Source organism: Chelonia mydas, chromosome 13 (genome assembly GCF_015237465.2).
Source record: "Chelonia mydas isolate rCheMyd1 chromosome 13, rCheMyd1.pri.v2, whole genome shotgun sequence".
Lineage (NCBI taxonomy): Eukaryota > Metazoa > Chordata > Testudines > Cheloniidae > Chelonia > Chelonia mydas.
The window spans coordinates 12,168,441-12,185,194 of NC_051253.2; the positions used below are offsets into that span (position 1 = coordinate 12,168,441).

The 16,754-nt window shown below is 41.9% G+C and overlaps 1 protein-coding gene across 1 annotated transcript; it reads right to left on the reverse strand.

The window, feature by feature from the left end:
* Positions 1 to 4,245: 4,245 nt before the first annotated feature.
* PCK1 (phosphoenolpyruvate carboxykinase 1) lies at positions 4,246 to 12,234 on the reverse strand. Its single transcript, XM_027822275.3, has 10 exons — positions 11,870 to 12,234; positions 11,417 to 11,666; positions 10,374 to 10,555; positions 9,501 to 9,704; positions 8,995 to 9,182; positions 7,729 to 7,891; positions 7,039 to 7,263; positions 6,820 to 6,951; positions 5,726 to 5,821; positions 4,246 to 5,116 (listed from the first exon to the last, which is right to left on the reverse strand). Exons 2-10 carry the CDS (start codon positions 11,638 to 11,640, stop codon positions 4,662 to 4,664), a joined length of 1,869 nt encoding a protein of 622 aa, XP_027678076.2. The 5' UTR covers positions 11,641 to 11,666; positions 11,870 to 12,234; the 3' UTR covers positions 4,246 to 4,661.
* Between the last annotated feature and the right edge of the window lie 4,520 nt (positions 12,235 to 16,754).

Below are 16,754 nucleotides of genomic sequence, written 5' to 3' on the forward strand. Positions count from 1 at the left end.
CAGAGGAGGGGAAGGGACTGGGGTCCCCTACTGGACTCTGGAAAAGGTAGTATGGAAACAGCCTGACACAAGTGGGGAAAGCTCTGGGCGGCGTCACTCTGCACAAGAGCAGGAGGACAACCCTGCACAGCCTGGGCCAGGGAAAGAGTCTGCTGAGGAGTAGGCCTAGGTGGGGGCAAAGAGCTGTGTTTGTTTGAGTTCAGTTTATTGTGTGTTTATTTACCCCGAAAAGGGCCGGAGGGCCGTGTCACGAGAAGAGGCCGAACACCCCAGTGCCAGAGCGTCACTGCATGAAAGGAGGAAAGTCTGCTACGCCACAGCCAGCCATGAGAGGGCTCACAAGGAGTGAGTGCACTTGTTGGCAAAAGGCCATGCAAAGCAGAAAGGATCTTGGAACTTTAATCAGGTCTCACTTATGTGGTGCAAATCAGGAGTACCTCCAGTGGAGTCACTCTGGAATCAACAGCAAACAGGAGAGGAAAATGACGTGACAGATGTTAGTCATGTCACTTAATGCGCTCCCGGAAGGTGCTCCGGTACTGGGGTGATGAAGGCAGTAAAAGAACCTATGTAGAATAGAATACAATTTGCTGTTTCTTAAACCTTCATGAAACAAAGCCAGAGATCTTCTGCACTGAGTTTTCACTATAAAAAATACATAATTCTTGTTTAGGAAAGTAATTATCATGGGATGCTCAAATAGGGTCTGAATTTCGCACATTAATGCATGTGTATTTCTTTAAATAGCATTAATAGAGTGACTCTACTGCAGTACTGTACCTTCCAAGTTTCATGGCTGAATATTAAGTATATAATGGCTGAACAATCCCGTGTAACACTAACAGGGTTCCATGCGGCACTGTTTTGCATTCTAATTGTCAGAGGCGTCTGGATGCATTTAAAATATTGGTGATCAAAGTTGGTCAACACTAAATTGGAAAATATGCCCTTTGTGTTGCTGGGGGTTAGTTCACTGCTAGGAAAGTAGTTCATGATCTACACTGATGATTACTCATTTGGAATTCAGAGTATTCCAGTTTGCCTTTTCTAAGCAGTGTGGCGGCAGTTTCCCAGCCAGGTATGTCTCCAGTTATGGTAATTATCTTTCAGTTAGGGAGTTAATTGACTCTGCTGCAGCAAGTGTGGAATAAATAATGTTACTATGGTAGCCAAGGGTTTGGAACACAAGATGTCTCATTTCCCTGAATTTTCTTTCTTATTCAGAAATTGGGCCTTTTGTAACTGAGACGTGAGAGGTTTGAAGCTGGATTTTGTTCCTTCCTGGAAGTAAGGAAAAGAATGAGAGTTTTGCAAGGCGGAGTGCAAGCTTTGCCTGATTCTCTTTACCCTTATTCATTAACGAAGTGCTTACTGATGAGTCCCTTTGAAGTCGGATGTGTGCATTCGAGTTAATGATGGGATTGTCACTGGATAAAGGGTTTGCAAGGTCAGGATTGAAGAATTTGACCTAGAAATGGGTCTGAAACAAAATGCCAGACTCAGAGTCCCCCAAACTTTAAGGAAAATGGGACCAAAATCTGGGTCTAAACTTTGTGGCTGAGGTCCATCTCTACTCATACTATTACTTCTCTAAGGAAGCACCTTTTGCCCAAGTATCTCAGGATATGTCCACACTGCAAGTGAAGATGTGATTGTAGCATGGGTAGACTACCCATGCTGGCTTTAATCTAGCTAGCATAGGTAACAATAGTTAAAGTAGGCTTCAGCAAGGGCTAGCAACCAGAGTACAAGCCTTCTGGGGACCCTGCATATGTACTCTGGTTGCTGCTACATCTACACTACTAGTGTTTCCTGTACTAGCTGGAATAAAGTCAGCAAGGATATGCCTAGCCATGCTACATTCCCCTTTTTACTTGCAGTGTAGACATATCCTCAAAAGTAGTTTACAAACACTGCACCCATACTCCTTATTCTTGTTCATAGATTCATAGATTTCAAGGCTATAAGAGACCATTCTGATAATCTAATTTGACCTGCTGTATAACACAGGCCATAAAAGTTCCCCGAAATGCTTCCTGTTTGAACTGCAGCAGATCTTTCAGAAAAAACATCCAATCTTGATTTAAAAATTCCTAGTGATGGAGAATCTGCCATGACCCTTGCTTAATTGTTCCAGTAGTTGAATTCAATGGGAGCTTCACTGGAATGGAGTGTGGAATTCGTTACTAATGAGACATCAGAAGGAGAGCTGGACAAAAGTTGTCATTTTTGTGCAAATATTTGTTTCCCACATCAGGTGCATTCACCCTCTGCCATGTCATATTTCTCCCTCCCCAACTCTGCTTTTTCTTTTGTCCAAAATACATTAAAAAGACTCCTTTTGTGTAAAAACATGCCCAAAAGTACATTGTTTGGATGGTTTTAATGAAAAGCCACCTTTATCCAAAAAAGGGGTGATTATTTTTGCATGGCATTTTGCAAATGGGTTAACTGAGGCCCAAGGAGGGTAAGTGACTTGCCAATGGTCACACTGAGTCTGTGGCAGAGTCCCGATTCCAGGTACCATGCTCCTAACAAGAGATCACAGGCCAGCTGGTATAAATCAGTGTAACTCCATTGACTTGGATGGAGCTACATTGACTTACAACAACTTGGCCTCACATTCCCCCCCCCTCCCACACACACACACGATGGCCACTGCTATATCCCTGAGAATTTAACAAAATGATCTGCTTTTAAGCATCCAGAATAAAAAGTTCATTTCATCATATAAGTTGGTGCAAACTTTATGGTTCTATATGTTTCGTGCACTAGTCTTTCCAATGCTTCGCTTCTCTGAAGCCCATTTAATAGGCCAAGTTTTATAGTTAACTGCTAGTTTGTCTAGATTTATTGTCTTTTTTTAAATCGGGGAAGCTTCCAGATTCCAATTTAAAAGTGTTTTGTTCTAATTCGTTTTGCATTTATGGGGCATGGTATTTGTTGGGTGGAGAGAAGTTGAGACCATAATCTGGCATGGTTGACTACGTTTCTAAATTTCAAACCAACGCTTTTTCTTTTTAAAAAAACATTTTCATCTGCTGATGCTAAACATTTTGATTATTCAAAATGTAAATTGCATTACCCATAGATACTGATGGGTTTGGGTATATACACATACAAATCAGGTATTGAGTGATTCACGTACAAAATTATTTTCTGGTTCATACCCTTAATGACATTTTTCCCATTTTCTGTAATCGCTTTAATGTTATATAGTTTACATACCCAAGCATTTAATAGCAATGTTCTTAAAAATGCAGGAAGAGGGCAGGGTGCAGAGGGGGAGAACCACAAATAATTAAAATACCATTGTTACAATTGATTGGAATGTTGTTCTTTCAGTGCATCATGTTAGGTAGTGTCATCAGAAGCCTATTCCCTGGAGAATCATGGGGTAGAGTTGAGGGAGGTAGGAGAGGAAGGAGGGAAATTCCTAGTGCTACATTCCATAGCAATGGACCCGAACCTGATGTCCTTGCTCTAGCAAGACTCCCTGTAATGGGGTGGCCTGCTTCAGGTCATTCCTAAACACACAGCCAAGAGATAGTTAAAGGTTTTCCAGGCTGTGTGACCTCACCTAGCAAGCTCTGAAGGCCATCTGTTGACCAGCCCCTGGCTCTATTTGTTTTGCAAGGAAGCAGAGTCTATAAAGAGTTTAATTACACCATAGAAGTGGTTTTCTTTTTGCTAAACAAATATTTGCAGCGTATTCAGGGTGACGAAGCATTCAACAGGGAAAAAAGCAGGGGACTTGCCATGGGTGTGGATTGGAAAGCATGAAGGGAGCACTCTGAGGAGGAGGATAGCAGGGTTTCAGCAGGTGGGTGAAGCACCCTTTGGTCCCTCTTCCCCATTCCTGAAGCCCTACAAGCCATCCCAACGAGTCCAGAAAACTCTTCACAAAGCACCCTGAATTCCACACCAGCACCCTGCTTCCCCTCCCCCCTGGAGCTAGGGAAGAGACACACGCCCCTCATACTTCAGCACATGAACCAACCTCTAATTCATGGGGATTAGGAAAATACTTTCCCAGAAGCCACTCATTGTTTGGAATTCTTTGACTTTATGTATGTTTCAGTAATGGGTGGGAAACTGACTTATTCGGTGATTAGTTTTCTCCCATGAACACAACCCCTCCTCACGGTGGGAATGATTGGAGGCCCAGGACATTTGCATGCTGTTTTCTGGACAGTGAGAATACAGGAAATAAGAGAATATTCTGTAAAAAGGTTTATTTCACTGATTTAAAGAACAGGCTGTGCAAAACATCTGGAAATCACCGGAATATGAGACATAAAATAAAAATATTTTAAATATGCATTTGTAATACAAAATAATCTTTCATTCTGGTAAGTAATCTTTCCAAATATTTTTAAAGATAGAAAATATAGCTAGATAATACATATATACAGCTTACAGGTTTTTTTTTTTATTGTAACTGACACCACTAAGATAAAAACACATTCATCTGGGTCTTTAATGCTCATTATAACAGAAACAGGCATTCTCTAAAACATTGGAGTCTGTGTTTTTAGAATTATTATGTGAAAATTGTTATATTTTTCAGCATAGCCCCTACCTATCCATGTATTAGTGTGCTTCCAGTAAAGTGTGCTTGTCATCTTCGTTATGTGTGGATTCAGAACGGTTTTGATCAGTTACAGCTGTTTTATCCTTTGCTCCAGTGCAAGAACTTCTCTTTCTATTTCATAAGGGAGGTCAGCATTAACTTGCTCTTCAAAATATTTCTTGATTTCCGTCACCTCTTTTTCCCAGAACTCTTTGGAGATATCAAACAGTTCTGTCATGTCAATGCCTTCTAGGCCCTTCAGGTTCAAGGCTGAGTCGGCAGGGATGTAGCCTATAGCAGTTAGCTTGGCACCGGCCTCTCCACGGATTCTGTTGAACATCCATTCCAGCACACGGGAGTTCTCCCCAAAACCAGGCCACAGGAATTTCCCTTGCTTGTCTTTTCGGAACCAGTTCACATGGAAGATCTTGGGCAGTTTTGCAGCTGGGCGATGTGCCATGCTAAGCCAGTGGGCAAGGTATTTGCCAAAGTTGTAGCCAAAGAAAGGCCGCATGGCAAAGGGGTCGTGCATAATGATTTTTCCTGTTAAAAGAATGTACATAAAAAGTAAGATAATACTTAGCCCTCATACAACATTTTGCCCTGTCAGCAAAAAGAGCTTTAAGAATATGGTTAAGCATTATCCCCAATCTACAAATGGAGAAACTGAGGCAAAAATTGATTAAGAGCCTGAATTTAAGAGGTGGTAAGCATGGTCAACTCCAGTTTAAGTAAATGGACGGTGTGGGTGGTCAGAACTCTGAAAATTCAGCCCTAAATGTCTCATGTTGGGCATCCCAAAACTAGCCCATTCAACATGTGCTCTGTAACAAAACAGAAGACTTCAGTGACTTGTCCAAGATCACACAATGGCTCAGTATCAAGTCTTTCAACTCAGACTCCGGCATCCTGTTGGCCACACTGTGTCCCTGCTCCACATTACCCACATGGAGTTGTTTTGCTGTATGTTGAATTTTAGGTTAGAATTTTTTTAGCTCCAAGCAGAATATTTTGTATTTTGAAAACTGCACAATTCACAAAATTAACTCCCAAGAAGCAGACTTTAGTGTATAGTAATTTACAGGTGATCACTGTTGGGTATCCAGAAAGGACTACTTTTAATATGGAAAGGCAAATTAGATTTTGATTTACCTTTGTGCTCAGCAGCTGCGGTTGCTTCAGATCTCATAGCTGCTCCTATAAATACGGCATGCTCCCAGCTAAGGGCCTCATATACTAGAGGCACACCTGTAGAGAACAAAATAGCTTCACTAATTAAAGGTCCAAAAGTCTTTGCTATAACAGCTTTAGCTACCTGAGGTACTGCAGTATGCATGTTACCATAGAATTCAGTCCCTCTTTTTCCTGTTATATAATTCAGTTCATTTTTTAACCTCTCTCTTATTGGAAAATAATTTAGGCCAGAATTCTCTCTTTCTCTCCGGCCCAATGAATCTTTAAGTATTTGAAGCTGTTCCACTGTGTATAAATACTTTGAGTCCATGGGCAAGAGAGAGAGAGAGAAAGAAAGGGAGACTGACATTGTAGTCTGGTGGTTACAGCACCCACCTAAGAGGTGGGAGAGCTAGGGTCCAGTCCCCCTACTCCAATCACTTTTTAATTAGCTAGCCAAACTGAACAACTTCAATAGGAGAGATTGCGGAAGCTCCACCTTAGATTATCCCAAAGCTCAGTGCTTAGAGATCCCAACGCAAATCATTTCTCCCAATCACACAGAGGAGGGAATCGAACCTGGGTGTCCTTCATCCCAGGTGTGTGCTCTAGCCACAGGGCTAAAAGTCATAATGTGGTTATCTCTTGCTCTTGTGGCCAGATTTTCAATGGAACTTGGTTCAGTAGGTAGCCTCAGTTCCCCATCTATAAAATGGGGATAATATGTCATTTCTCCCACCCTTTCTCAGTCTGGGCTATCTAAATTGTAAGCCCTTTGAGGCCTGGACTGTCTCTTACTATCTATCTGTCCCATGTCTAGCACAATGGGGCCCTGATCTTTGTTGGTGCCCCTAGGTGTTAACATAATACAGATAATTGTAAAGTGTTGGGCACCCAAAAATCATAGGCCACTTCTTAAAATGTGGTTTACTAATCTAGTTATTTTGCTGCTCTCGCTGCTTAGAGGACACCACGGTAGCAAAAATCATATTTAAACCCAACTGTTGCCAGCACAGTTTTAGGCATACAGTGGCTAGGGCTTTGGTCTTGATACACATTATTGCAGCTCTTACCAGCAGGTCTACGGCCTCCAAATATTATACCCTCAATCGGCACTCCTTCTGGAGATTCCCAGGCAGGGTCAATGATCGGGCACTGGCTGGCAGGGGTGCAGAATCGAGAATTGGGATGGGCGCAAGTCTCCCCTGTACAGACCAAAATATTTCATGATTGCAGAGTTAACGTGAAATGTGAAGAGAAATTTAAAAAGTCCCCCGAACATGCAGAGTTACCATTCCCTGGGGTCCACCTCTTGTTCTTCCATGAAGTCAGTGTCACTCCTGGTGCAAGTGGTTCATCGATGCCTTCCCAGTATATACCTCCATCGCTGGTTTCTGCTACATTGGTGAAGATGGTATTCTTGTGTATGGTCTTTATGGCATTGGGGTTTGTTTTTACTGATGTCCCAGGAGCAACTCCAAAAAATCCATTTTCTGGATTGATTGCCCTTAAATTACCTGGAATTTAAGAGAGACCAAACAATGATAGAAAACCCAACTCACTATTTGAACTCTTGGCAGACTAGGATCCAGATCCTGCGGCCATCAAAGTCAGAGGGAGGTGGCCACGGACTTTAATGAGAGCAGGACTTGTCCCTAGAGCAGGGACTGGCAACTTTTGGCATGCGGCCCGCCAGCGTAAGCTCCCTGGTGGGCTGGGCCGGTTTGTTTACCTGCCGCATCCGCAGGTTCAGCCAATCGCAGCTCTCACTGGCCAGCACATCCCTTGGCCTGCGCCGCTTCCCGCAGCCCCCATTGGCCTGGAACAGCAAACCGCGGCCAGTGGTAGCTGCGATTGGATGAACCTGTGGACGTGGCAGGTAAACAAACCAGCCCAGCCTGCCAGGGGGCTTACCCTGGTGGGCCGCGTGCCAAAGGTTGCCAATCCCTAGAGCAATTCAGCCTTACAGTAAGAAAAGTTACCTTGCTCATCGAATTTCATCCAGGCAATATCATCCCCAACACACTCTATTTTCCATCCTGGCAGAGTTGGGTTCATCATAGCCAAGTTAGTTTTTCCACATGCACTGGGGAATGCTGCGGTAAAGTACTTCTTCTCACCCTCTGGGTTTGTGATACCCAGGATCTATTGAAAAATAAATGTCTCTGTTTAATATGCTTATTTTTTCGGGCACTTGTATTATTACCAGTAAATAGTAATAGTAATAAATAGTAATAATAAAACATGTTGGATTTGCATTAAATTATATGCAGTTTTTTTTATTATGTGTTACACAGTGCGCCCAATGAGCTTAGAGATGAAAGGGAAAAGGGGGATGGGGCAGTAGTTGGAGTGGCAAGTGGGGTCAACGGTGGGATTTTTTTTTTTTATGATAGGAATGACTTGCGCATACTTTTATTGTGAAGTGAAAGAGCTAGAGGATAGTGAAAGGTTAACGAGAGGAGAAAGGGAGGGAGGGAAAGTGGGTGTGAGGGAGATCAATTTACTTAATTTTTTTTTACTTCATAGATTAAAAATATTCAGACTTTGAATATTTTTGTGTTGCTGAGCTGTGATGGATGATCAGGTAAGCCACATGGTATTTTTCAGTTCCCTGAGTGGGTCAGCCTGGCATAAATACTTGTATGAATGAATGTAAAATGTCTTTGCTGTGAATACTCAAGTGTGTAACTAGGAAATTCACTTTGCAGGACCATTTTAGTGAAACTTGATTGCTCAAATGAGAGTGGAAAGTGAAGACAGGAAGGGCACGAACACAGTCAAATGCAATTCATTTGAAAAAGGAATTGAATATTTTCAGGATTCTTTTTCAGGTCTGCTTTTAATATTAAAGACAATTTTACAAACTATGGACCCTATCCTGCAAGCTGTTGTACGCATGTAGACCCGTATTCCCATGTGTATCCTTATTGAAGTGAATGGGGTCTGCACAGGCACCGAGGTCTGCCTCTATGGAACATAATTCAGGATCAGGGCCTAGACAAGCAGATAGAAATCTTGCTTCGTTCCCTATTTTATATTTTCTTCTATAAAATGCTTATTTATCAACAATACAAGTACTTCCCTATTTCTACATAAGATGGTTGTATGATATGTACATCTCACATCACAGTAATATTCATGCCAGATGGTAATTCCACTCATATCAAGTCATGGCATATTCACGCTGAGCTGTTTTGAGGTTTAATTGCTTTAAAAAATTCACTTATGATTTTAACAGCTCTTACCAGCATGTGCTCAGCAAGCCAGCCCTCTTCCTTGGCAATTCTGCTGGCAATCCTGAGGGCAAAGCACTTTTTCCCCAGCAAGGAGTTTCCTCCATAACCACTGCCAAAAGAGATGATTTCTCTGCGATCAGGAATCTGAGCAATCAGAGTCAAATCTGGGTTGCAGGGCCAATTGTTTACTAGTGGTTCTGCAAAACACAATGCACTACTCATGAATATAGGAATTTCCAGATTAGGTCAGACACAAGGTTCATCTAGTCGGCGTCCTGTGTCTGACACTGGCCAGTACCAGATGCTTCAGAAACCCTGCAGTAGGCAGCTGTGAAATAATCTGCCCCCTAGGAAGGCCTTAAATCCTAATTCCTTCACCAGGGACTTGACCCTCCTTTTGTTGCACACTCTAAAACCTCCCGTTGACTTCACTGGCAGTTTTCATTGTGCCAAGGATACAAGATAGGTGCAACACATATGTCTGAGCATTAGTCAGAGTTAATACGATTACTTACTTTTTAGTGGTAAAGGGCACCCAACTGAATGAAGGCATTTTACAAACTCTCCATTCCCTAGGGTTTCCAAGATGGCTGTTCCCATCCGGGTCATGATCCTCATGCTGGCCACCACATACAACGAATCTGTCAGCTCAATCCCAATCTTGCATAAAGGAGACCCAATGGGCCCCATACTAAAGGGGATGACATACATTGTACGTCCTGTAAAGCAGGAGCAGAGCCACGTGAGTGAGATGTGACCAAGAATAAAAACAGTGTATTGTTGGAATAATCATTAAAAAGTACCTTGTCCCTTTACATTTTCTCACTTCCTTAAAAGCCCTCCATCTTTTGCAAGGTGGTTCCAGAGGTGGTTCCAGAGGATATTTATATATTTGAAACACTCCTTTTTGTCAGGTTATGTAATAAAAGGTTTTGTTTTTTAACTACTAGTAGTTTTCTATGTTTTTAAGCTATAAAAGCTACTGTGCTGGGTTAGGTAGAATTGTCTAGCAGCCTCAGAAGGAGCAAGAGGCCAAATTCTCTGCTAGTGTAAACTGGTGGAACTCCATTGAAGAGAATTTGACATTGGGAGTCAGGATTCCTGGGTTCTTTCCTCAATTTCCCATCTACTGACTCGCTGTTGATTTCAGGAAAGTCACCCAAGCTTTCCAAGCTTTAGTTGCCCTTCTTTAAAATGGGTAGTAGAATGACCATATATATGTATGCAGAGCTCTGAGACCGAAAGGCCTGATAAAATGGGTTAACTGCCTAACCTTCATGTGCCAAAGTTTGTAAATCTTAGCCAAATATATTTGAATTTTTAGATTATTATTTATTATTACTGGTGTTTTTCTTATTATGAAAGTGTCATGTGAATTTTCTTTTTACCTTTCATGCACCCGGGGAATCTGACACTGAAGGCTTTCTCAAAATCTTCTTCTGACATCCAGTGACCCAGCTGGCTAGTTCCAGTTTTAGGGATTGGAATGGTATCTCTCTGCTCCTGAGAGATAATGACTGTTTTGCTTTCAATTCTTGCCACATCCCTTGGATCAGTGAGAGCCAACCAACTATTTAAAAAAAAAAAATCAGGAAATTGTGCTTTGGTCATTAAAAAGTGGTAAGTAGAGTACATTTAATCCTTCCCTAGGGGGAAGGCACAATCGGGTAAAATGCTTTATAGTGGGTAAGGGGACAGCCCATCACGTCCAGATATCTTTCCAGACAACCACAGCTTATTCAGATAAAGGATCGGTGGAATGTATTCTCTCATACAAAATAGCTAAGAATATTGCAGAATGAACTGATGGTGTCATGGCTTTAGAAATTTAGCTGTAGTATCGTTACATGTTAATCTCTCTTGACCTCAGCTTCACCAACTGTCAAATGGGGTTAATAACTCACAGGGAGTTATAAGGCTTGACTCTATTCTTATTTACACCAGTATAAATCGAGAGTTTTGCCAGTTTTACACAGTAATCAATAGAGCGACTCCTGGCTAAGGCAGAGGCCCTGTCAACACTTTGAATACAGGTGTAAGTGTTTGCAGGATCAGGGCCTAAGTGAGATCAGAATCTAATCCATTGTGTTGGCAGAGCATTTTGAAGACTTAAGGTTCTGCGCAAGTCACATGATATGGTTCCTGTTCCTGAATTGGAAGATTTACGTAAAGAACATGAATTGTAAACTGTGAATTGTAAACTGTGAATATTCCAGTTGAATAATACCGTTTAAATCAGCATTGGGTGAATATTCAAGGTTAAAGTGCACTTTTCCTGAGTACTCAAATGTTCATGGAAAGTAAACACTAAAGGGTTTTGATCATGGTTGAAACGAAATCCCCTTTTAAATATAAACGTTAATGGAAAATTATATACCACAATTCTCTCAGGTCTAACCCTGACTTTCTTTTACATATGTCTGTTACTTACCAGTTCTCATACTTCTTCAGCTTTTTGATCATGCCTTGTTCTACCATGGTATCCAGAATGTTTTTGTTCTCTTCCTCTGAGCCATCACAGATATGAATTCTAGCAGGTTGGCACAGCTTGGCATTGCTTTCAATGAAGTGTCTCACTTCCTGAGACAGGCTCTTCAAATCCCCCTGAATGAGTCGTGGGGTTATGTTCAGTCGAGTCTTCAGCTGGGGAGTCATTATTTGTAGGCTGCAGTGGATATGGTCTGTAATCAAAGATCAAACATTTGGCCTGTTAGCACATTACCCAACAATTCCTAATGGAAGGAATATGCTTTCGTAAAAATACATTCAGTAATAAAAAGAATGCGTATTAGATTTAATTGTGTCTAAATCAAACCTGTGCATAGATATGGAATGTAAAGCTCTAGAAGAATGCATACAATTTATATATAGAAACTCCACTTACCTTCCTGTAAAAGAGTTTGGAGAGGATTTCACTGCTTCTTCTACCTGTTCAGATTTTGCCTACTTTGGACTATTCTTATGATCATTTACTTCCAAGGAGGAAACCTCGTCTCTTAAATACTCCTCACATGCTGGAGTCCTTCCCACCAGCAGAGGTGAAGCAGGCTTGTCCCCTATGTCATCACAGGATGGCTCCTGGAACAGTGCCATGGACAGTTATCGTCATGAACAATTGACAAGAAGCCGCGAAGAGGTAATTATTTAACAGGCTTGATTAATGAATGCTCGAAACTGAGATTCTCAGCCCTTGGATTTGCTGTTTTAAGCAATTACAAAACTTGTTGCTTTGGCCAATCTTTGAACTAGTTCTGCTCTGATGCAAAAAGTGTTGTAACTCCTCAATATGTGGGAAAGGTTGTGCGCAATGAGTGGCTGGAACTAGAACACCAAGGGTAGTAAAGCATAATAGACAGCCTGGCACATCTCGTATGTGTGTGCCTGCTAGTTGGCTGTGAACTGGAGGCTCATACAAAGTGTGTTTACTCACCTTGGAAACATTGCCTGACGTGGGGATAAAGTGCAGCTTTGAGCATCAAAAGCAGGGGAATAAAAGAGCGTATTGCACATTCTATTCACATATCAATGTACCTGGAGGTTTTAAGTTTGTGCATGAGGTTCTGAAAAGCTATGCCAAAATCATTCTTGCTGATGAATTTCCTATAGTGTTAGATATAAGCAAAAGCTCTGTCTCTCTAAGCCGGGGCTTTTCATGTGTACAGAACAGATAGTCTCAAAATTCTGTAAATTCCCAGTATAGTGAGCAGTGACAGATCAGCAACTGTCAGAGCAACTAAAAAAACTTCTGTTATTGTTGATTTAACAGAGTTACTATGGAAAATGTAAAGCTGTATCTAAATTGCTACCCAAGAAAAATCACAAAACTTCCTTGTGTTTAGCAAGGAAGAGTTAATAGCAGTTCTCTAAGTTAATAAAAGAATAAAATAAAATTCTGCTTTCCATATGTAACTTCCTGTGAGGAAACAGCAGCTGTTTTGTCATTAATTGATATAATTTGATTGATGAAATGATTGACCCCATGGTAACACTGTGAAAGTATTTCATTCCCGCACGGTTCCTAGAGATCTGCAGAGTTCAGGCATTCAGTTGCACGTCTTTATAACTGATGCAGTCCTGCACACAAATCAGACAACTGAGGACATCTGTATGGCCTAAACTCTTTGGATATCTGGCCCATAGCTCCCTATGCATTTTGCTATGTTTAGGTCTTTTGATGTCCACCTCTTACAGGGGTTCTCACAACAAAATTTTTGGTGGCCTCAGAGTACAGCCACCACCTCTTGCTGGTGGCCGCTATGACAATTTTTCCTAAAATACTTAATTAACTTGAGGAAAAACATATAAATATGAACATATGCACATCCAAATCATAGTAATTTATTTATGTGAGGGTTTTTTTTGCAGACTGAATAGTAAAAATAATGTACAGTTGTCTCTATTCTTTACTAGACCGAAACAGAACAGAAACATAGATAAGGTTAATGGCATGTCCTTGTCTGGTTGTTGTTTCTTTTGCTTTTTTGGTTGAATTTTTGTTTTAGACTTGCTAGCTAGTAAGTCTGCTTCTGTGAAAAATTATATTTGTGTGTTTGTTAATATCACTTTTCACAGCAGACTTCTTAGCTAGCTGGGAGGCCGTGAAAAGCGATATTAACAAATATCACTTTTCACAGCAGACTTACTCAGCCCTGGCAAGCTGGGGGATAAATTAAGCCTTAGATGAGGAGGTAGGTAGGGAGGCAGTGGGAGCCAGGGGTGATGGGGTGGATGGGTCAGGGGATGGAGCCTGCTAGGTCCTGCAGCCAGGGGAGCTGGAGCCTGTGGCCGGAGCCCACCGCTGCGTGGCTGGAACCTGTACGGAGCCTGCTGCCCGCCACCCCAGGGCTGAAGCCAGAAGCCAGAGCCCCACTGCCCCCGGGGAAGGTGGGGAACTCACACCAGTTGTCTGCTCCTCCAGCGTTGTGGCTCTAGAGGGGGCAAGGCCAAAGCCATCCTGACAGTCCGAGGGGAGGGGCCGCTGTTTTCCCCCACCCCTCCAATCAATGCCCAGAAGGCTGTGGCTGCAAGAAAAGCCCCTGGTGGCCGTATTTAAGAAACACTTTCTTAGAACTTGCTTTTCATAAAGAGAAGCTTGAGATTTGTATGCATGTGCCCTCCCACTCTGGTACGCGCAAATACTGCAATGCTTCAGGCAAATTGTGCATTTGCATGTGCAAAGAAAAGTCACAAAATAAAGTCACCATGTCAACCAGATCAGATATAGGCAATCATAAGATCGTAAGAATGGCCATATTGGATCAGAGCAAAGGTCCATCTAACCCAGTATCCCAGCTTCTGACAGTGGCCAGTGCCAGATGCTTCGGATGGAATAAACAGAACAGGGCAGTTATTGAGTGATCCATCCTCTGTTCAGTCCCATCTTCTGGCAATCAGAGGTTTAGGGGCACCCGCAGTATGGGGTTGCATCCTTGACCATCTTGGCTAATAGCCATTGATGGACCTATCCTCCATGAACTTATCTAATTCTTTTTTGAACCCAGTTATACTTTTGGCCTTCACAACATCCCCTGGCAATGAGTTCCACAGGTTGACTGTGCATTCTGTGAAGAAGTTGTTCCTTACATTTGTTTTAAACTTGCTGTCTATTAATTTCTTTGGGTGATTTCTGATTCGTGTGTTATGTGAGGGAGCAAATAACACTTCCCCATTCACTTCCTTCACACCATTCATGCTTTTATAGACCTTTGTCACATCCCTCCTTAGTTGTCTCTTTTCTAAATTGAACAGTACCAGTCTTTTTAATCTCTCCCCATACGGAATTTGTTCCATACCCCTAATAATTTTTTTTGTCCTTTACTGTACCTTTTCCAATTCTAATACCTTTTGTGAGATGGGGCGACCAGAACTGCATGCAGTATTCAACCTGTGTGTGTGTACTATGAATTTATATAGTGGCATTATAATACTGATTATGATAGCTTTTTTGAGTGCTGCTGTACACTGAGCAGACGTTTTCAGAGATCTATCCACGATAACTCCAAGATCTCTTTTTTTGAGTGGTAACAGCCAATTTAGATGCCCATCGTTTTCCGTGTATAGTTGGGATTATATTTTCCAATGTGCATCACTTTGCACTTACCAGCATTGAATTCCATCTGCCATTTTGTTGCCCAGTCTAGTGAGATCCCTTTGTAATGCTTCACAGTCAGCTTTGGACTTAACTATCTTCAGTAATAGGGTATCATTTGCAAATTTTGCCACCTTACTTTTCACCTCCTTTTCTACCTTTTCACCCCCAGTCCCAGCAGAGATGCTGAACACTGGATGAAATGGTCTTTCCATCTCACATCTAATCTCTCTATCTATCATATAAAGTTTCTAGGACAGAAAATCTGGGATCTGACTTTAGTCAGGCTATTGAGTATTCCAAAGTAATAAAATTGGTGTCAGTGGCCTAGCTAATGAGCTACAGGTTTATAGGGGAATTTAGAAGCTGTTAAAAGTTCAAGCTGATGCCATTCAGTAATCTTTTTCCAAGGAGACTTCCATTAGTTAGACTTCATTGTTACAGCTAATTCATCTCTTGGTATTGGAATGCAAACCCTGAACTGAAATACCGTGCAATGCCAAGCCTATCTGTATTGTAGATAAAAATTCCAACCTGCACCACAACCTCCACCTTTAAAATGCCATCGGTTTGAAAGGTCTCTTGGGTTAGTTGGTGAGTGACTGGCAGAAACAGCAATACAGGAAAGAAAAGAGTACACGCCTGGGAAGGTCTTTTATTGTGTTTCGTAAAAGTAAAGGAAAGAAAATAGTGAAGTACCAAGAGATGTCCTTGATGCATAGCAAGGCCAGCATTCCTGATAAAACCAAAGGCTGGCAAAGCATGGACTGGATAAGAGATACTAAAGATTGCTCCAAGAGATAACAATGCATTAAGATAGGTAAAATTAAAAGCAATTTAATGCTGAGAGGAAGGTTGCCCATGCTTTGCGCCCACTTACAGGTGGAACCCTGCTTGGGTTCCATCAGTACTTTGGCAAAATCAGACTCTGCAAAGTATTCTGACTTTGCTTCATCAGAATTTGCTGATTTGGCAATGTTTTGTTGGAATTTTTCCAACTCGCTCTAAGGTTTATATGTGTTTAATTAATAGATCTTTTTCCTGTCCTGTCCTCATATGGCTTCCCACCCCATCCAGGCCCATCTGTTAATAGATAAGTTGTCAGTAGGTGGTGCTCAAGAACATGCAGCATTGTGCCCTTGCTACAGGTATATGGCTGGAACTGTGTATTGTATTAAATATCATTACAGTTCCCATGCAGGGCAGTGGGGAAGGAGGATATGGGGGAGATGGTTTGGGCTCAGGCCATGATTGGGATGATGGGATGAGTATTTATGTGGCTTCAGTATCATCACACAACTGCAGTATAGTGGCTTTAGCCCTGAGGTTGGAGAGTTTCACCCAGACCTTACGTTGCAGGTGACAGTTTTCATTTAGAGACAGGGAGGGAGAGAGAGAGAGAGAGAGAGAGAGAGATTCTGCAGACCCAGCCAGACAGCTAATAGAGCAAACACGTTAGCCAAGAAAACCTCTTCCCAGAACTAAGCTGTCTTTGTTGATGACATGGTTGAGGATGTTGACAAACAGGAGATAATAGGCAAATCAAAAGGTGCTCTGTAAATTTCAGCTCAATGTTTGCCTAATGGAATAAGCAAAATTCTTGAGGATTTTTCTTAAACTTTTGAGGGGGCCAAGTTTGCTAACCTGCAGAGCATAGTCCAGGGCACACTGCATTTACCCA

Excerpts from the sequence above, each read along its gene's own strand:
- PCK1 (XM_027822275.3), bottom strand. The coding sequence starts at position 11,640 with ATGACTCCCCAGCTGAAGACTCGACTGAACATAACCCCACGACTCATT. Across the intron at positions 7,264-7,728 it reads GATGAAATTCGATGAGCAAG|GTAATTTAAGGGCAATCAAT; the intron begins GTAACTTTTCTT and ends CTTAAATTCCAG. Across the intron at positions 5,117-5,725 it reads CGCAGCTGCTGAGCACAAAG|GAAAAATCATTATGCACGAC; the intron begins GTAAATCAAAAT and ends TTCTTTTAACAG.